This window comes from Bos indicus, chromosome 24 (genome assembly GCF_029378745.1).
Source record: "Bos indicus isolate NIAB-ARS_2022 breed Sahiwal x Tharparkar chromosome 24, NIAB-ARS_B.indTharparkar_mat_pri_1.0, whole genome shotgun sequence".
Taxonomy (NCBI): domain Eukaryota; kingdom Metazoa; phylum Chordata; class Mammalia; order Artiodactyla; family Bovidae; genus Bos; species Bos indicus.
In genome coordinates, this window is record NC_091783.1 from 39,253,208 (window position 1) to 39,274,369 (window position 21,162).

The 21,162-nt window shown below is 44.1% G+C and overlaps 1 protein-coding gene across 30 annotated transcripts in view; it reads right to left on the bottom strand.

The window, feature by feature from the left end:
• EPB41L3 (erythrocyte membrane protein band 4.1 like 3) overlaps positions 1–21,162 on the bottom strand; it is a 180,656-nt gene that overhangs the window by 20,348 nt on the left and 139,146 nt on the right. For 17 of the 30 annotated variants that reach the window (XM_070778893.1, XM_070778892.1, XM_070778895.1 and 14 more), the window contains exons 10-14: positions 15,546–15,643; positions 14,376–14,551; positions 9,867–10,087; positions 5,615–6,178; positions 572–625 (exon numbers count right to left, since the gene is read on the bottom strand). In XM_070778893.1, the coding sequence (XP_070634994.1) occupies positions 572–625; positions 5,615–6,178; positions 9,867–10,087; positions 14,376–14,551; positions 15,546–15,643 (1,113 nt within the window). The remainder of the gene's footprint in view (positions 1–571; positions 626–5,614; positions 6,179–9,866; positions 10,088–14,375; positions 14,552–15,545; positions 15,644–21,162) is intronic. The other 13 variants (XM_070778904.1, XM_070778905.1, XM_070778914.1 and 10 more) reach the window with 3 other exon arrangements.

A 21,162-nucleotide genomic window follows, 5' to 3' on the forward strand; every position in this document is an offset into this window, starting at 1 on the left:
CTCTTCCCTGGGGAATTAGTTTCTTTTGAGTAACCTAGACTATATCCAGACTACAAAAAATGAGTTAAGAGAAGTATTATAATTTTAATAAGCATTCTGACCATTTAGGATTTTAAAATGTATTTGTATTCAGTAAACAAGCTACTTAAATTAATTGTGACCTTCCCCCGACATCTTCCCCCTCCTATTATGGCTATCATACATAAACTTCTGGGTTAAGGGAATACATTTTTTTAAATGTATTATCAGTTTAGCCAAGAGTTTTCAAAATGCAACCCCACAACCGACAGAGCCACTGTCACCTGGGAATTTGTTAGAAATGTAAATTCTCAAGCCTATTCCAGACCTTCTTCTGAACGCGAATAGAAAACCCTAGGAGACTCTGATGCAGGCCAGAGTTTGAGAACCAGTGGGCTAGGCAGCAGAATATTTTTAACTCCTATTATTAAGGTAGCATTTCTCTCCACTCTAAATGCCAAAATGCTAAATGCAAGCTGCTAATAAACACAGAGCTGGCCCTCAGAGCATTGTCATCAGGCAACGGGCCGAGCCCCTCGGTTACAGTACCAACCTCAGTGGCGGTGGTTTCCCCATCAGCTGCCGTGTCTGTGCGCTCACTGTCCGTCTGTGGGTGGCAGAGGTGATCAGGTTCCAGGAGAAAGGCAGGAAGAGAAAACAAATCATCTGGTCAAAGCAGGTATGTCCGGGTCCGAGAGCCCAGTCCCTTTCTCTGTGCCCTGTAAAATCGCACTACCTTCCCACAAGAATGCAGGTGCAAACAAAAGCCAAAGGTAGGCCAGAGCCAGGTCCCATCAGCAGAGACACTCGGAGGAAGACCAGCAGCACACGGCCCGCCTGAACCGCAGGATGCGCGTTAGCCAGGGTGCCATGTCTGCTGCTGTGTCGTTCTCCCGCCCTTTTAACAGAAACCCCAAGAAAGATCTAAAAATGTTAAATGCAAATAAAATTGCAATCTATATATTTTTTAAAAATTCTAGTATAATAGGTCACAATTGAAAGGTAAATAAACAAGTACATTTAAATAAAAAGCTACTATAATAGTCACTGGACTTTCAGCCCCTCATTTTTTATATCATTTTGATAATTTGCATCCATCTAAGACCATCAGGCTATCTGCATTACCCTTTAATTCTAAAAAGCACATGCCAGTGACTCTGGCCTATGTTTTATGTACGAAAAGTGTAACTTAACTCTCCAGCAGCATTGGTAACTAGATATTTTTAAGACTATATATTGTTTACTTTGTCCCACCCTCCAATAGAAAGAGGTATATAAAAGTATGGAATTTGAATATCTTGTTCCAAATAAACATTCAAATGAAGCAAATAATAATAATAATAGTAATGAAAAATAAGGAGAGAGGGAGGGAAAGAGACATTTAGTTGGAAACAAATAAAACAAAGCACAGCATTTTACAGACCCTAGGTTTTCACGGGAGAATTACAATAGGAATTTCAGGACTGATTTTTTAATCTGTTTTATAGACATTTACGATTTAGAACAAACACTTTTCATTTTTTTTTTTTTTTCTGGAGGAGAGAAGAGCCATGGCCATTGAAAAGGAGACCTAAACATCTTACATAATATCAACTGACTTTCCCTTTGAAACTAGCAACTATTAAAATTCCCTTGAATGAAGCTGTGTGATTAATAATTTGTAAACGACAATCAAAACTCGGGGTTCTAAGGTTGTGAATCTGCCTCTTAGATCTTTCATTGCAAAGAACATGGGTTATCAAGAGGGAGGGCTGGGACATGATTAAGCTGACACAACTCTTGGCTGGCTTGACTTTTTGACCTGCTCCCAAGCTTTCATTTCCTATATTCCTGAAAGAAAAGGAGTTGTCACTCATACTTGCCCTATGCACCTAAGTCTCTATCCTGGCAACCTGCTCCCGTGCCTAAGCGGGGCAGGGAACCCTTTCCAATAGGTTGGTAAAGGAACCACACTGAGAGCTGTCATGACCCAACCATCTTGGCAACACCTGGCAGGGGGGTGGCTATTAATCTTCTTATCAGGTGACCCTGGTGGCACATTAACATGGTTTCACCAACTGACAGTCTAGGGCAAGGCTGGTTTGATTTAGGAAGACAGAGTTAGGTTGCTGTTGAAAGGTACAGAACAACTCAAGGAAACCTTAGGCTTTCGAGAACAAGTAAAAACGACTTGGTTCAGAGGACTAACTAGCTGTGCCAAAGGCCTCGAATGTTCTTCAAAGTATTTCTCTTCCCCCTTATGTTACTTCCCCTACGGCTTTAGAATTCACTTCAGCAGCGTTCCAAGCATCTTGGTACTGGAATTACCACCACAGTTAATAATAAGAGAGAGGGGTCTCATGTCAGAATGACACCAGCTCTAATGCTTGCTATTTAACTCTGTGGCATGAGGGGAATGTTTCATATTTGAATTCCCATTTCCTTCTTGGAAAATGGGGAAATTAATAGCCCTAACTACCTGACACACACAGAGCTAAAAATGCCTATAAAATCATAAATATTGCTATGAATATAATACTGGGTTGGCCAAAAAGTTCAGCCAACTCAATGTTTCACCATTATTGCTGTTATTTTTCCTAGGTATACACAAATAAATAGTAGCTTAGGCCACATCTAAGCTCCTTTACATTCCTACTTAGAACCTAGTCAGTCAGTCCTTCAACAAATATAGTACCTGATCAGTAAACAGTTAAAGACTGAAGTCATAAAGGCTGAATAAAACAACTTTTATAGCAACTGTTTGGAGAATGGCAACCCACTCTACTATTCTTGCCTGGAGAATCCCATGGACAGAGGAGCCTGGCGGGCTACAGTCCATGGGGTTGCAAAGCGCTGGACACGACTGACCAACGGAACATGACTAAGTAAAACTGCAAAGTGTGTGCTGCACCATGGACTATCATATGATGTGTTTACACAATTTAAAGTGTTAAATCAGGTGGTCAATCTTTTCCTCCAGATTTAATCCATCTCCTTTTTTTGGCATCATCAAAAAATGCTTCACAAGTTGACACACAATTTATGGTGAACTAAGTTCATCTTATATCTTTTGGGAGATGTACATGATTTAGTATTCAGCCCCTCTGTATTTGAGCCAAATTTTAGAAGGACAAAAGAAAAAAATGGCCAACTGCCCTACAGTTTGAAAGGATTACAGCTCTCTACACTGGATTTCACTCTTGAGAAGGGCTGGGACTAATGAAGCCACAGCCACATGCGACAAATGTAAGCAGGGATGTCAAAATATTTAAAAAGCATTCCAGTCATTAGTGATTTTGCAAAACGAAAGTGACAGAGCTGAACTGCATGTTACAAAGTCTCCCGGTTTTGCTGCCAAAGTGCTTGAGGCCCAGGGAAGAAAACAGGCCGTGTCAACAAATGGTGATTTTTTTTTTTAAACTGAATGACCTACATCTGAGTTTTCTAGCTCAGCTTGAACCAGAGCACATAGCTCTTAACATTTGGGGTTAAGAGGCGACACTGAACAGATGGCCAAATACAAGGTCATGTGGCAGGAGGCTGTCATGGGTGGCCAGGAAGGCTGCCGAGGCCAGAGCTGGTTCACGGTCTCAGGGGTTTGCAGGAACAAGGAGGGTTTATGCCACGCCAGCCACGCTGCCACCAGCTTGCAAGGAGTAAGTGCTGTGATTTGTTTTGCTGATGTAACGCAGACATGCCCAAGTAGAACATTAATTTTCATGCACTGATTACAACAAGATGTATACCCTGGATTAGGCACAAGATCTGTGTGGTTGGCTACATAAAAGTTCAGTTATTTAACAATGCAGAAGAACATAAAATGGCAATCTTTTTGCCTTCTGTGAGCTGGATGACTAACTCCATTGCTAAAGGAATAGATGATATCCAGGTTGGAAACCAGTTAATAGTACAAACAGCTTTTGTAGATGATATTGTGTTCTTAAAGGCTGTATGTTTAGACCTACATTGTTTGATAATGCTTCTACTGTGAGAAACAGATATTCAAGACTAGGATTTACAGTGGTTTTTCTCTTAAAATATTTTCCATGTGTGAAAATAGTCTATAACAGTTAAGATTTGGATCTAAGTCATGTAAGATCCAAGAACCTTGCAAAGGGTTCTTAGGCAATATCAAATTGAAAGGCTAAACTTTTCTTTAGAACCTCTCTCAGATCATTACCATTTTTCCCTGCTGCCACAAAGAAATGGTCACAATACAACTAAATATAGATGCTTATGCACCTTGCAATGCTATACACTCACAGGTGTGCTGGAATTATCACTTCTAGCTGAGCACAGACCTGAATAGACTTTCTTTCCTTTTTAAAGTGCTGCTTTGACTTTGTGATTCTTTTAACTGCTAGGTGTATCGAGTTTGTCTCCTGCCACAAAACCCTTGTTTTGTGGGAAGAGAATTGCTGGAGGAGCTGGGGGGAGGTGTAGCTGGGGGTGGGGGAGGAGGGGTGTCAGCCAGAGGCCTGTTGGCAGCTTCTGTACTTTTTCTGGCGTCTACTGAAGGCTGCACAAAGGGAAACTGCTGGGCTATTCACGTGCCAGTGCAGTGGTGGGAAGGGGAGCAATTAAAAGGAAAAACTACCAGCTACCATGTCACCTCCCCCAGTGGCTCAGATGAGGGATGCAGGTCAGCCTGCTTTCAGGTACGCAGGTGGAAGGCTCAAGTCCTTTCCTGGCTGCCAGCCCCAGAGGCTCACCTACCAGACTGTCTCCACGTGGGTGGATCTGGGGCTCACGCTGGCCTGACAGCATGGTTGCCTCCCAATACCTGATCTGGCATTGCTTGTGCTCAAGGAATTTCAGCCCATTTTTATGGTGTATAGAAACCTAAAATGAGTCTCTCCCCGACTGTGTTTGAAAACCGCTGTTTTCAACTTCAGCTCTTTCTGCTCCCGTTTCTGACCCTGCCAATAACTGATGTCACTGGGTGTTTTAAAAGGCTCCAGCCTATCTTTCTGACTCAACAAAACCACAGGATTGGACTTTCCTCCAAGAGTCACAAGGACAGTCTGGCAATGACCGTCAAAGAGCGGTGGGGGCATTTCAGAACCTCCAGGGAGGAGAGGGAGGCGCTTACAACCTTGGAAAGCCACCCTGGTGGTGATGTACCCTCAAGGGCGGGGCCCTTTCCCCGCACCTGGAGCATCCTTTACTGGGCGCGTATCAGCACAGAGCATCACTGCATCAGGACACGTTTTGGTACCTTGCCTCGTCTAGCTGAAAAGTTACTTTATCTGTCTTCTGTGTCCTTTCCTTTATTGAATGGTAACTAAACAGAGCCTTTATTTGACCCTGAGTTCCTACAGAGCAAACGGGTTATTTATGTATGATTGCCTCGAGGCTGAGTCCTTTCCCATTGGCAGGAGGCAGTGGGTGGCAGCACGGGTCTGGCTGGGCTCAGCCTGCTGTGTCCACATGGTGTTGTGCCTAACCCCGGGGCTGGGGGGGCGCATCCCCGGCACACAAAACCTCTGCACGGAGTGGCACAGACGGTAAATGAGGCTCTGAAAGGAGGACCACTATCGCAGCAGCCGTCTACCAAGTGTTTCGGACCGAAGCCCCGAACACGACAGGGACGTGTGTTCTATGCCGAGGTACACACCTCTTCCTCTGAACTGTCACTCGGGTCATTGTCTAGTGAGGCACTCAAGGAGGCCGCCTTGGGCTCCAGGTAGCAGAGGCACAGAGCCAGAGGGAAGGAGAGAGTGAGGGCATAGGGCACTGAGAAGGAGGCGGAGAGCAGGAAGAAGAAGATGAAGAGGAAGCAGGGCACGAGGGAGGGCGAGCGGATGGGGAGATAATGCTGCAGGCTCTGGGGCAGGAGGGCGCTCTCGGACAGGTTGGGGAAGGACAGGTAGCCATCGTCATCCAGGAGAGAGGGGAAGGACCCAGGGAGCTGCAGGGAGAAGGAAAACAGGGTGGCCCCTCTGCCCGGCTGCGGTTTGTAGCCGAGAGCCACGTCGTGGTCCCCCGGGCACGGCTTCCCTCGGCTGTCAGGGTCCGAGGCGGGCTCCCCGTGCTGGCGCCTGGAGTCTCGGGCCAGCTCGACCCCCAGCGGGGGCTGCCCGTTCTCCTTACACCTCCTGCGGAGCCCTGTGGGGGATGCAGGGGGACGGTGGGCTGATGGGGGGAGCGGGGGGCATGAGTCGGTGCCAAGCCCAGGTGACTGATGTGAGGGACAGCGAGAGAGACAGAGAGCAGCGAACAGAGGTGCAAAAGGACAAAAAGAAAACTGCAATTAGTTAATTTTCTTATGGGTACCGATATAAAATCGTCAAAACAAGAATTTCAGCACTGGGGTCGTTCATGAATCTTAAAGCATTCGAGGTGCATGCCAACGCTCCCATGAAGAGCCATCGTTTTCCCCATTAGACCCTCAAGCCAAACATAGGGTAGGCTGTAAAAAAAGGTTGGAGGGGAAGATATCTGTGGGAAATCTCAGTATCTACGTGTTTCATACGATTCAAAACTTGTGTTTAGACCAACAACTCCATGAATGGTTAGGATGCTGAGAGAAAATATAACTCTGATAACGTAAAACCAAGACTTTCAATAACTTCTCCTGATGTCCGGCTACCAGACCTGTCATGAGGGTTCAACTGGATTAAAATCACAGTGAATCCAATTTGCGGTCATTTAAAGCAAAATCTCCAGCATCACCTGTCCTTGGTTAGTCGATGATAGCCAAAACAAGGTGGGTTTCCAAATCAAGAAGTTTCTGGCCCCATTCCTATCTGTAAGCAGTTCCCATGAGGGAAATCCACAGTGAACACAGTAGGAACATGAAGTCTCCGTGAAGAACCGAGGCTCTTCTGAAAACTCCTCTTCCAGCTCCATTTACCCATGGTGTACCCAGAGAAGCCTGAAGAAGTGCTTTCAATAAGCTAACTAGCCGAAAAGACTGTGTTTTTTTGTGATGTGGTTTATCCGTGTTTACTCTGTATTATGTGTGATCCATAAGTAATAGAAAGACACAATTTCCCAGTCTTCTGCATTTTCTTAGCAGAGGAGTGGTATGGTTTGAGTCCTTAAGAGGAAGATCTAGGCCAGCATCACATGAGTTTGCTCCCAGGGAAGGCTGTGCAGGGTTCTGTGGGCATGTGAAGCTCTTCACACCCTCCCTGGCCCCACGGTCTCTGTGACCACAGCCAGCTTTCTCTGCAGGTGGAGGGGGACTGCTGAGCGAGGAGGTGGGGTGGGCAGCGGGTGAGGGGAGAGGAAGCAGGCAAAGGCCAAACAGGACCTGGGTCCAGTGTAGAGGCTGCTGCCACCAAGGAGTTCAAGACAAGGTCACCTGGAGCCTGAAGATGACCGCACGTCCACCGTGTGTGTGTGTGTGTGTGTGTGTGTGTGCAAGTGTGTGTGTGCAAGTGTGTACGCACATGTGTGTTTCTGCCTAGTGTCCTGATAGCATGGACATTACCCAGCTTGCTTTGTGGCGGTTATCCAACCCTGACTTGGGAAGTACAGAGGCAGAGGGTAAGAAAATGCACAAATAAAATGATAGCATGGACCTACTATAATGCAGAAGTGTCTCTTTTTTGATATCAGACAAATATGTCTTTTCCTAATACTCACATTTGATGTTAAACATTGTACTTACACAAGACCTTGCACAAATCTCATTGAACTGAGGATAATGCAAAAGTTAAGAGCCCTCAGAAGGCTGCCCCGTCACCTGCGGTGATCATCAGTGGGGAAACACATTCTTAAAGGAATCAGGGACCAGTCGTTTAAGTACTGTTTTCAGTAACACACCTTCATTTTGGTTAACAAAATAAAAAGAGTGCTGTGCTCCTTTTGGAAGATGGAGAAAAATGAAATTACGGCTTAATCTTTTACGCGGCTGATTAGAGTGGATTTTTAATTTTTTTTTTTAAAGAGTGGTTTTAAAACAGCTTTGTGGTGGTGGGGGTGGGGGTGGGGGGAGGGAGACAGCAGGCAGTTACTGCAGCAGGAGCTTTGGGCCCCAGCCTCTCAGAAGGCATCTGGGTCACGGCGCTCTGACTCTCACAGCCACGGTCTCCTTTGTCTTTCCATTCTCCGGTGGCACAAACGGCACCAAGTGACACCGGCTCAGGGCTCCATCTCACGTAAACAAATCCCTGATCTTCTAAAATCAATAAAGTAGGAGTGGATCATTTCAGGAGCAAAGGACAAGTCATTTACTTTTATAGCTCACTTCATCTTATTCGGCTTTCCTGGTGGCTCAGAAGATAAAGAATTTGCCTGCTAATGCGGGGGACCTGGGTTCGATCCCTGGATCGGGAAGATCCCCTGGAGGAGGGCATGGCAACCCACTCCAGTATTCTTGCCTGGAAAATCCCATAGACAGAGGAACATGGTGGGCTACAGTCCATGGAGTCACAGAGAGTCAGACACGACTGCGACTAACACTTTCATATTATTTACACATCCCTGAAAGTGGAGTGTTAGCCTGGGCAACTTCCAGAAATCATGGGACGCACTGGTTTTCAAGTATATTATCATTTTCTGATTAAGACCTAGTTAAAACCCGCCTTAACTGAAAAGGAGGTGTGTGAAAATGAAAGTCAGAACAATGCACATTTTTGTAGCTAAAGTGAGCCAGATATCCTTGTTGTTATGCCCTGTCTTTATTTTTGAGTTAGGCAAATTAGTTAATCTTACCCTAAGAAACTCTTGCCTGGAAAATCCCATGGACGGAGGAGCCTGGTAGGCTACAGTCTATGGGGTCGCAAAGAGTCGGACACGACTGAGTGACTTCACTCATTCCCTCACTCGCCCTAAGAAAAGGGCTGTGCACTGGGTTACTGGGATGTTCTATCATAAACAGAATGATGATACGTTTGCCAATCTGCCTGTTCAGAAGTCTCTGTTACATTCTTACCAAAAGTATTCTCTACAGAGCCCCAGGGGAAATTCCCACCCCAGCCTCTACATCTGAAGAGCCCGCCTGCAAAACAGCACTTTTGAATCAAGTTTAGCATCACCTCTAAGTTACATAGTATTTTTATTCTGCAGTTTCCTTTCTCCCTGTACATTCCTGGGTTTCCATGATTAATACATATAAACCTCCTACTGTATTTTTTGACTTTTATGGGAGCTGCTCTGCAAGATACATAAACCGGAACCAGAAGGATGCTATCTAGATGTTTTTTGACTTTCATTTTCTCAAAAAGTTGCTTTGTAGTGTTGGAACTCCAGAAATAACCATAATGTTATTTTTTTTTAATAAATTGAATTTCAGATGAAATGAAGTGACCGAATTCAGCGAATCAAGCACCCTGGAGAAATGACTGCCAAGTTCACCCTCCATCTCCCCTGTGAAGTCTGCCTTAACCCTTTTCCAAAATATATTCACTGGCTACTTTAATGATGAGGTTAAAATCAAAAGACTAAGAGAGAAAACAGCGTATGAATATGCAAGCTGTGGTCACTCAGTTACTTGCAGTCAAGAGTATGGCAAAGTCAATACCGTACATCTAGATAAATACACAGCCCTTGGGTAGGAGAATGGGGCCAGAAACAAAGAAAACAGCTTTAGCGGCAATTCTGAATTTTAAGCCCAAACACAAATAAATGGGTTAATATGCCGCCAAAAGTATTTTTAAGATCTACAGACAGGACAGCTGTTGAAAGTCTTACGCAGCACCTAAGTCGTTCAATAAGCAGTTTCAAAAAGTTAAAAAAGGGATCTTTCAGAGGAAAACTGTGGACAGAAGAAATAATAAAGACTGATAGTACGAATGTGACTAACGCTGAGCTATGAGTCAGCCTAAGTCTTATGTACACATTCCTGCTTCACATTCTCAGCACCATTCAGGAGTTCTTTAGAATCTGCAGGCGCCCTGGGAGGCAGAGGGGAGATGTACCTTTCCCTCGTGCCGGACGGCAGCAACCGGCGTGGCTTCCTCGGCCTTTTTCCGTCTGTCCTCCTCCTCGTCCCGCTCCTCCTCGGCCTTTTTCTCCGGAGTCACAGTGGTGATCAAGTTGGTCTGAGACATGCCCTTTGTGGTGATGTACTGGCCAGTACCAACCTCTGCAGCGGACACAGAATCCTTCATGTATATTTCATGGTTTTCATTCACTGATGCTAAAAGCAGATACAATTGGAGAAATAAAGTCTGAGATAGTTAAGTCAGAAGAAGGATGGACGCCACCCATTGTCCTATTACAGGGGAAAAAAAAAAGCAAAAAACCCCGTAAAGCACCAGGTTTCTCTTCAAAAGACACATGAGCCTTGCAGTTACTCTCATCTAAGCAACAACGCAGTTTCATATTTCTGTCACCTGTAACTGCGTCTAAGCGTGATTTCCATGCTCATCTCTTGAAGCCACCAGCACAGTGTTCATCCACTCGCAGGCTCTCTGGTAAGGATGTGTGTGAGGGTGGATGTGAGTGGAAACCGGGGAGCAATGAGTGACTGCTGAGCCACTTACCCACAGAGTCAACCAGCTGGGCAGCAGCACTCGGAGGCAAGTTCCACAACTAACAGCAGATGACTGCCCTCCTACACTTGACTTTAAGCACATCTTTGGAAGTGCCAGTCGTTGAGGAGCACTGAATTTTTTTGTAGTGTTATTGCTATTGCTACTACTACTATTGTTATTAGTGGTTGAAAAGTCTCTCTCTCCTACAATATAAAAGCTACCTAAGTTATACTGAAAAGCAGCCATCTCAGCAGGGATGATACAATTCGGATGGCAGCTCTGCTCAACTGAAGTGCAGAAATGTTTTAATTTTTACTGCGTTTTAAAAAGACTGCCACAATGTGCATACATTCATTCATCTCTGGTATTTGGGGAAAGGAAGACAAACACTGCTAATGTAATTCATGCAACTGCAAAGCATGCAAATGTAAGAGATGTAAGACCCAGCCCTTCCTCCCAGCTAAAATGTCTTAGTGAAAGAGATACCTGATTTAATTAAATTTTTTGAAATTTGTTACTCATTCTTTTAGGGTTTAGGTATCATAAAATTTACTAAAATTTAGAAAGGTTACTTTTCAAATCACAGGCAAAATTTAATCTGCTTTCATATTTTTGGGAGTTTAAGACATAAACATTAAGAAAAAAACTCTGAACTCCTTTGAATAGTAAACCATTTCACTAAAATACCTTCACTAAGATATTTTACATCTCCATCTAGTGACAAAAAAGCTTGTATGAGACAGTTTCCTAAAAAGGCTTGTTAGGCTTTTCTCATAGAAGATGCAACCTTGCAAAAAGCAGTAGCTATTCCAACATGCAGCCATGGTCCCCGACACAGCAGCACAGAAAACATACGAGAACCGGCAGGACCCCAGAGAGTGGGACAACACACACTAGCGTCACTTTGGGGCGGGGGAGAGAGACACAGCACGGAGTTAGTACACTGGTTTCACAGTTGGCTTCTGTCTTCTCAGCAATCACCATTGCACAGAGGGTCCCAAGGAAAACAGCATTCACAGCAAACGTGTCCCCTTGGGTTCACATCACAAAACCACGTGAAGGACAGGGCAAAAAGCTGTGATTCTACATGAGCTCCTCCAACACTGACTTAAAGAACACACACCAGTTTACACAGATGCTTTAAAGAAGAGCAGATGAGACGATACGGAGAGAAGGTGCCACTGCGGATGTGAAATTTCAAAGAACTTAATTCAGCTTCAAACAGTCCTAGTAAACTGTGTTTCCCGAAAGCTTGGTTCTCAGAGATTCTAAAAATGGAACACTCTTGTAGAAGGTAGGGAAAGGTAACTGACCTTCCTAGGCCCGCTCACAAGAGCCTAAAGAATGACTCTCAATATGCCTGCTGAGGTCTCAGGGTCACATCTGGAATAAGACCGCTTTCACCAGCGTCTTATTCACTCTTTGCGACAACCCTGCCAGAGGTGGCCATGATGCCACCTTACAGATGGCGCCTAAACCTGGGACCTGGAGATGGTCAGCCACTCACCCACTGCCGTACTGGGAACGGGTCTGGATTTATCTACACCAGCTGAGCGTTCTTCCCACTTCACTAACAGAACTCATAAGAACAGAGCACTAATAACACAGGTTTGACTCCCTCTATAAACTTTTTAAAAATTTCTATAAACTTTGTATAAAGTACTCCACTGGGACAATTCGTTTTTCATTTTATGTGCATTGTTTTCATTCACGTCATTAGAATCTGCAAACTGCAAAAGGAGCTCTTGGTCATGGCAGCAAGTCAATTTACAGAGGCTTTCTCTTCTTTTCTTCAGTCTGCTCACTGCCCCACCCTCCTTATTCCACTGTCACTGCAAACTCTTTGGTACGTATTTTCCTAACTTTCTCTATATCCACACAAGCATAAGCACAGAACATGGTGGCGGGGGCAGGGGAGTCACCGGGAAAGTACAATGTAGGCACTCAGTGTGCTCAGTACTGTTGGATATCACGGCTTCTTAGCCCCTTCAGCGGCTGGAGCCAAGAATCAAGAGTTATAAATTATGACTTCATGTTGTTGGGCTTCCTGATAGCTCAGTTGGTAAAGAATCCGCCTGCAATGCAGGAGACCCTGGTTCGATTCCTGGGTTGGGAAGATCCGCTGGAGAAGGGATAGGCTACCCACTCCAGTATTCTTGGGCTTCCCTTATGGCTCAGCTGGTAAAGAATCCACCTGCAATGCAGGAGACCTGGGTTTGATCCCTAAGTTGGGATGATCCCCTGGAGAAGGGAAAGGCTACCCACTCTAGTATTCTGGCCTGGAGAATTCCATGGACAGATATATTCAGATAAAGCATTATAGGATTCTTTATCTCACCTCATTCATATTTGTATCTCCTTCTGCAGTCAGAATCAGGATTTCTAACAACATCAATGCAATATAGCCTTTTAAGTCAAGAAATTTGGGGAGTATGTCACCCCAACAGTCACATCAGGGCTTGGTGAAAGGGAAGGAAGGACTGAGACTCTACAGTGAGCTGAAGGCAGAGAAGGTCAAGGGGGAGGTGATCCCAGGCATCTGTAATAATAACTTTTGATTCTATTTATGCTCTTGCTTATTATTAAAATCATATACTCATGCTAGAAACATCACTTTGTATGTCCAGGACAAGGTCCCTATAACACATCTCATGTCCAGGAGCTCTGGGTTAGGAGACAGAGGCCTGGGGCCTAAGTCAAGCCTCACAGTCATCCCATGGAGTCTGGAGGGGATGGTTCCAGGACCTCTGAGGACAACCAAAAACTGGATGCTCAACTCCCTGACACAAAACGCTGTATGTGGCACAGCGATTATATTCGGCCTCTGCTCTGTGGATCTCACTTCTGAGGATACAGATATTCTGACTTTAGCTGCAATGTCTTAGAGCAGAAAAGCACACCAGTGTGTAACTCTACATGGCCACAGAAAACTGCCCCATGACGCAGAAACTTGCTGAATACTCCCTTTTATGCCTTAAAAATGTTACTTAAGTGATTGAGTGATTCTCTCCCCATCATACTCACACCTGACTTAAAGGTGGAGAATGTTTACAGCCACCCTCCCAGCCCATCTGCTGGAGTGATTAATATAAACCAGGAGGAGGTCACTTGGAGCCCTTCACTGTTATTTGAATGTCATCCTTCCTATAAGCTATTATTCACTGACAGATAAAAGTCACATTTCACTGCTGACATTTCTAAAGGAACAAGAGATACATTTAATGCAGTTTTCTTTCTGAACCAAATGATCTAAAATAAACCTGATAATCATTTAAGATCTGCTGGTGAGAGAAGCAAATGATGTAAAAGTATGTGATTCCTATACTGAAGAATAAGAGCATCCTTCTCCAAATTCAGGGTGCCAACTTATGAAAGCTGCCTCATTCTCCAAGTACCATTCTTTTGTGTGATTTTACATAAACCTACCATGGCTTCCCTGGTGGCTCAGGTGGTGAAGAATCCGCCTGCAATGTGGGAGACCTGGGTTTGATGCCTGGGTTGGGAAGATTCCCCTGGAGATGGGAATGGCAACCCACTCCAGTATCCTGGCCTGGAGAATCCCCATGGACAGTGGAGTCTGGTGGACTACAGTCCCTGGGGTCGCAAAGAGTCGGACACGACTGAGCGACTAAGCACGGCACAGCAGACATCAGACTCACAAAGGCACCTTTTTTTTTGCCCATGCCATGTGTCATGTGGGAACTTAGTTCCCTGATTAGGGATAGAATCCATGCCTGCTGTGTGGAAGCATGAAATCTTAACCGCTGAATTGCCAGCGGAAGTCCCTAAAGATTTTTTTGAGGTTAGGGGTTAGTTAAAATTTTCCATTTGATCGAAGACCAACAAGTGCTTTTCATTCCATACTATCCCAGAGCAATGATATCCATCAAAGGCTCACGATGGTCTCACACTACTTGGTGGCCACCAGCAGTCCTTACGAGCGGCACCTACCTCCATCCAAGCTGCGGGACATGGTATAACGTTTGCTGGACGAGCGCTCGAAGTACGGGGCTGGACGGTCTATCAGCGCGCTGGCTCTTCTGGTCTGGGCCTGTGTCCTGCCACTGTACCGGAACTTGGAACCCAAGGTGAGGAACTTCTTTGGAGGCGCTTCTGGTAACAACAGTCTACAAAGATTAAAGGAAAAACATCAGAAAGACTATTAAGCTAAGTATTAGGAATGCTAACTTATTTTTCTTTATTTTGGCTGTGCTGGGTTATCCTTGCTGTGTGGGCTCTTGTCTAGTTGCGGGGAGCGGGGGCTACTCTCTAGCTGCAGTGCATGGGCTTCTCGTTGTGGTGGCTTCTCATAGGCTCTGGGGCCCCCGGGCTTCAGTAGTTGTGGTTACCAGCTTCTAGAGCACAGGTTCAATGATTGTGCTGCATGGGCTCGGTGCATTTGCTCTGTGGTAAGTGGGGTCTTCCTGCACCAGGGATCGAAATTGTGTCTCCTGCATTGGCAGGAGGATTCTTTAACACTGAGCCACCAGGGAAGCCCCAAGAGTGCTTTCTTACTCTGTTCTGAAAGGTAAAAAGTGCTCTGTGCACCAGAGGTTTAATAGCCAACTTGCAATTCAATGAATCTGATTTTGTAAGAAAAAAAGTCAATTCACACAGTGTGTATCAACAAGGGATGCTGTAGACATGCTATGGGGGTAGAGTTGGGATTAGGTGAACTTGACCATCCCATGGAACTGGAGGGTCTGTGGTTCTACAAATCCAGTGAACAACTAAGTAGGTGGTATCAGTGAATGGTGATAATTTGTTATTTTGTAGACACAAATCTGACAACTTTACTGTGTGTGAACAGAGGAGTTGAGGGTATTAAAAAGTTATTTAAATAGCAAGGAATGGACTGGCCATCTGAAATAGACACCCTATAAAAATAGGGAAAGCCACTAAAGATAATAAAGGGACTGATAAGACAGGTAACTATAAGACAGTTGAAGGAAAACCCTTCAAATTTAGTCAGATCTTTAGGATTTATCAAGGCATCTGACGGCAACAAACTTGAAGGATAGAAAGAATTTTGCTGCCATATTCTTTCTAACCACCTTTTTCAGTAAGGTGATTCCAATCACCCTACTTCCTTAGGACAAAACCAAAGTGATTTCCACCCACCTGAAAAATGTATGGTGTTCTACACATACTTTCCATAAACGCTTGGCGGCTCGATGGTTTGGCAGCTTAAACCCGATGGTGCTTTCAAATTGTTCAAACTAAATTAAAAAAAAATGTTGGAGAGCAGAGTGAAGTTTGGAGTCATAAATAACATGAAAGCAAATAACATACAAAATAAAAATACCACCCATAAATTTTTCTCTACTCCCTACATCAATTGCTATATACCGATTTCATGCTACACACATTCATTCATTAAAAAAAAACTTCTTATATCAATCTCAAAACACTGCAGGTACAGACAACCACATTACGCATGTAGTAAATGTTGCATGTACAAGGATTAATCTTATGAAAACTAAACGCAGAAAAGGACAGAATCTGTATTCCTTCCAGAGACCAATTTGTCCTGATCTTTTAAACCTAATGTTCATGGTTTCTCTCTGACATCATGACATCAGCTGGAACACAGAAATGAATAAAACATTTAGAGTCTACAGCAGCCTCAGGATGACATTCTCTCCTTGTATCTGGTCTAGAAATATGCATATATTCTATGTATCCGATGACTTGGTATCAGATATTGCTGATTTTATTTGTTCATTGGAAGGACTGATGCTGAAGCTGAAGCTCCAATACTCTGGCTACCTGATGCGAGGAGATGACTCATTGGAAAGGATCCTGATGCTGGGAAAGATTGAGGGCAGGAGGAGCAGGGGGTGACAGAGGCTGAGATGGTTGGATGGTATCACCGACTCAATGGACATGAGTTTGAGCAAACTCTGGGAGACAGTGAAGGACAGGGAAGCCTAATGTGCTGCAGTCCATGGGGTTTCAAAGAGACACAACTGAGTGACTGAACAACAACATGGATTACCATGTTAGATGCTAACATCTCTCATCACTATCTACATTTGTCCTTCAAGATCCAAGGGGATGAGTCCCAGGCCACCCTGGATAACAAAACCCATCGATGCTCAAATCTTTTACATAGATAGCCTAGTATATGCATATAACATACACAACCCTCCCACAGACTTTAAATCATCTCTAGATTACTTATAATGCCTAACATAATGTAAATGCTAGGGGAAGAATTTAAGTACAATGTAAAATGCTATGGAAATAGTTGCAACAAATTCAAATTTTTAGCTTTTCAGAATTTTCTGGAATTTTTTTCCCTGAATATTTCTGATCCATGATTGGTTGCATCCACAGATGCAGAACCTTGGGATGAGAAGACCCGACTGCACAAGATCAAGGATTGGGAGAACGTATTTTCATATTTTTCAGTATGTAGACTTGAGATGACACTCACTCCAAAGTGAAATAGCTAATTTCCTGAGTAACAGATTTTCATATCATTATGGCAGATACTCAATAATTTTTAAAAAATTTTCTGAAGACAGGATCCATCAGGCCACCAGAGGGCAATCATCTTAAACAGTAAAGCCTTTCCCAAAGAGCTCAAACCCACCAGACTACCGGTATAATCAGCAGCAAAAGGAAATTACGTGGCAAAGGACCAAGGGAGGGGTCCTGTGCAAGGCATGTGAGCTTTCAATATGCTTGACCTCTCTTCCTTGTTCATTGAGAGGGACTGGGCAGGGGAGATGGGGAGAACATCATGGGTGACTGTAAATGCAGTTGCTTTCCCCAAATTCTCCCTCCCTCTGATGGTCATGCGGTGGTCATGGGAACTCACCCCACCTAGTGGACCCAGTCAACCGACAGACCAGAGGACCAGGGACCCCGACTAAACCATCTCCCACGTGTTCATCCTGCATCTCACACGGACCACACGCTCTGCTGAAGGACCACACACTGTGATGCTGAGGGCGGGGGTTTTACAGGAAGAGTCTCCTCAGCACAAGGATGAGAGAGGGCCGGCACTTTCTGAATGCTTATCTTTCTCTGGGCTTTGGATTCATTTCTTTCAACTTCTTTGGAGCCTTTGTGTCACCAGTAATTCCTTCTCACCCTTTCTGCTCAGCCTATAAACATGGTTGTAAAAAGTGAGGGCAGGGAGGACGTTCTCTGAGCTTGTTTCTGCAGAGCCGGGGTCAGGGCTGAGGGGCAGGAGGAGAAGCCTCTGTAGCCCATTTCTCACCTGGCTGCCACCTGCCCAGTCTTCACTCCTTTCTGAGCTCTTACTGTCACGACAGGACCTGCCTATGAAGTTCAACCCACTCTTCTCTGTTCCCATCTGAGAGGCTCCTCTGCCCCATTTGGTACTGCTGGTGAACCAGAGTCACTGCATCTCATCATCATTATTTATCAGCCATGACTGTTTCTGGCTAGTCTTTTCTTCTCTGGATGCTTTTCTTCATCAGCCTCTGGTCCTCTTCTGCCAACCCCTCCCTTAAAAAGTGGTGTGTGTGTGTGTGTGTGTGTGTGTGTGTGTGTGTGTGTGCGTGCATGCGCACACGTGTGCGCACACTCTGTGGTTCAGTCGTGTCTGATTCTTTGCAACCCCATGGACTGTAGCCCACCAGGCTCCTCTGCCCATGGGATTCTCCAGGCAAGAATACTGGAGTGGGTTGCCATGCCCTTCTCCAGGGGATCTTCCTCACCCAGGGATTGAACCTGTGTCTCTCGTATCTCCTGCATTAGCAGGCAGATTCTTTACCACTGAGCCTCCAGGGAAGCCCCTGTACTACACTTCATCTTAGCCAAGAAGGCCAAGAAAAAGTGGCACTACCCATAATTTTTGTTTTAGGGTCTTTCCCCCGCTTGTCCTCATTGAACAAGACTTACTTGTTCTTTGGTAATTTCTTCCAGGCCTAAGGCCTTGAATAAAATGTATTATACAGTTGATGACACTCTTCAAATCTTTTATTTCTTACTACGCAAGGATCACCATCACCCAAAACTCTGTTGCAAAGAAATGTCAATCTTTTTTTTTTCTGAAATTCTCCCCCCTTTTCTTTCTTATCTAATAATATCATCGCCATCAACCTCTCATGCAAACCCAAAGCCCTCTGATTTTCCTGGACTCTCTTCTTCTTCCTTCAATCCTTCCTGCATCCTGTCTGCAGGATCACGGCCTCTGCCTCTGAAACCTCTCTCAGATGTGCTCTTTCCAGTCTATTCCCACAGCCTCTGCCCTAGTTTAGGTCCCATCACATCACATTACTAAGTTGCTGAATCTCATCCCAAAATATCCACCGAGTATGTCACATCCCAGTTTAAAGCTCCCACGGCTCATGGTGGTCTCCAGATGCACTGCTCCGACTTCCCCTTCTGGCCCCTCACTACACTCACTCCTCGTCTATGGAATATTATCACACTTGGATCATGACTCTGTGATTCCAACTGTCTCAGTCTGTTTCTCTGCGAAACAGAAACTCCCTACAGGACAGGAACAAGGTCACATTTATCTTTCTATTCTCAATGCCCAACACAGTTATTGTTCAGTCACTCAGTTGTGTCCCACTCTTTGCGACCCCGTGGACTGCAGCACACCAGGTTTCCCTGTCCTCCACCATCTCCCAGAGTTTGCTCAATCTCGAGTCCATTGAGTCGGTGATGCCATACAATCATCTCTGTCATCCCCTTCTTCTCCTGCCCTCAATCTTTCCCAGCATCAGGGTCTTTTCCCACGAGTCGGCTCTTCACATCAGGTGGCCAAAGTATTGGAGCTTCAGCTTCAGCATCAGTCCTTCCAATGAATATTCAGGGTTGTGAATATTCACAGTTCAGTAGTGTCTGACTCTTTGCAACCCTTTGGAATGTAGCCCACCAGGCTCCTCTGTCCAAGGGATGCTCCAGGCAAGAATACTGGAGTGGGTTGCCATGCTCTCTTCCAGGGGATCTTCGTGACCCAGGGATCAAACCAGAGTCTCTTATGTCTCCTGCATTGGCAGGCGTGTTCTTTGCCACTAGTACCACCTGGGAAGCTGGCCCAACACAGTTCTTGGCAATAAACAGATGCTCACTTAATAAATGCTCCATAAATCAAATATATCTTGGTCATAACATGCAGTCTTAAGGAAATATAAAAACTTACTTTAATTTCATGTATTTGTATGAAAAGCTTGTAGATTATTTCAGTCTTCAAATACAAGTTTGACTCTATATTTACATTAAACACAATTGCCTGCTTTATAGTCTGATTCTTTAAACTTTTGAGAACAAAACTGATACATAACATTATATTAGCTTCAGATGTACAACATAACGTTTTGATATTTGGACATTTTGTGAAATGACTACCATATAAGGCAAATTAATTATCCATCACTGCAGAGTTACAATCTTGTTTTCTTATGATAAGAACTTCTAAGATCTATTCTACCAGCAATTTCAAATATACAATATAGCATTATGAACTACTGTAACCATTATACTCCATATAGTGATGCTTGAAATTGCATTTTCCACCCGTGGAGAAGTTGATTTCGAAGACAGGAGGTAATTCTATACTCTACCAGAAAATGTAGAGGCTAGATGAGCTGAAATCAGGGCTTGGACTACTTCCATTATATTAACTACTTTAATTAGAAATTGGACATATATATTATCTGTTATGAGATAATAGCAGATATTTACTATGTATTATGTGGAAAAGACCCTGATGCTGGAAAGACTGAAGGCAAAAGGGTGTGGCAGAGGGTAAGACTGTTAGATGGCATCACCGACATGATGGCATCAAAGGACACGAATGTGAGCAAACTTCAAGAGACAGTGGAGGCCAGAGGAGCCTGGTATGCTGCAGTCCATGGGATCACAAAGAGTCAGACATGACTTAGCAACCGAACAAGTACAATGTTGGCAAGAAATAGATACGGAACCACTAAGGAGGCTGTAGTTAATCATGGATATTTCTGCCTAAGGAGCAAAGATTAGTTAACAATTCTGATTCTTTCATTAGTCTCTCTGATTGAAAAACAAAAGAGGAGAAATGTATCAGGCTACTGAACTTGCACAATTTACACCCAGTTTTGCTTGCTCTAATCTTTCTTATACTTTGAAGCACACTACCTCTATGTTATTCCCTTTAGGATGCTATCAGATTTGGAGGACAAAGAGGATGCAGAGACAGCACAACAGGACAGATGGGGAAGAAATCTATTCTTTATTCACAAAGAGGTTTAGCAACTAAGTTTCTTTTCTACCACAGCACAAAAAAACACAAAACATTATTCATGAATCCTGCTTTTACATTAAAACATGCAAAAGGAAAAAATCATTCAATTAATGTATGCAGTGGGGAAAAATTAGAACAAAACAATAAAAAGGGAAGATAAGATTGTATGCACTACTGTTTTTTGGACAAACCTACAATAAATTCTCTTAGGCAGTTAGCTATAACTCACTATGTCCTGCCAAGTTCCAAACATGTGAGCAGGGGATTTAAACTTCTGTTTGATCATTTTTTTGTCTTTCACATTCATTAATCTTATCAGAAAAGTCTTAAAACCTCTTGGTTTAGGATTAAATACACAAACTTTTATTTTTTATTTTATTATTAAATATTTTACAAATAGAGTTGCTGTTGTTTAGTCGTTAAGTCACGTCTGACTCTTTGAGACCCCGTGGACTGTAGCCCGCCAGGCTCCTCTGTACATGGGGTTTCCTAGGTAAGAATACTGGAGTAGATTGCCATTTCCTTCTC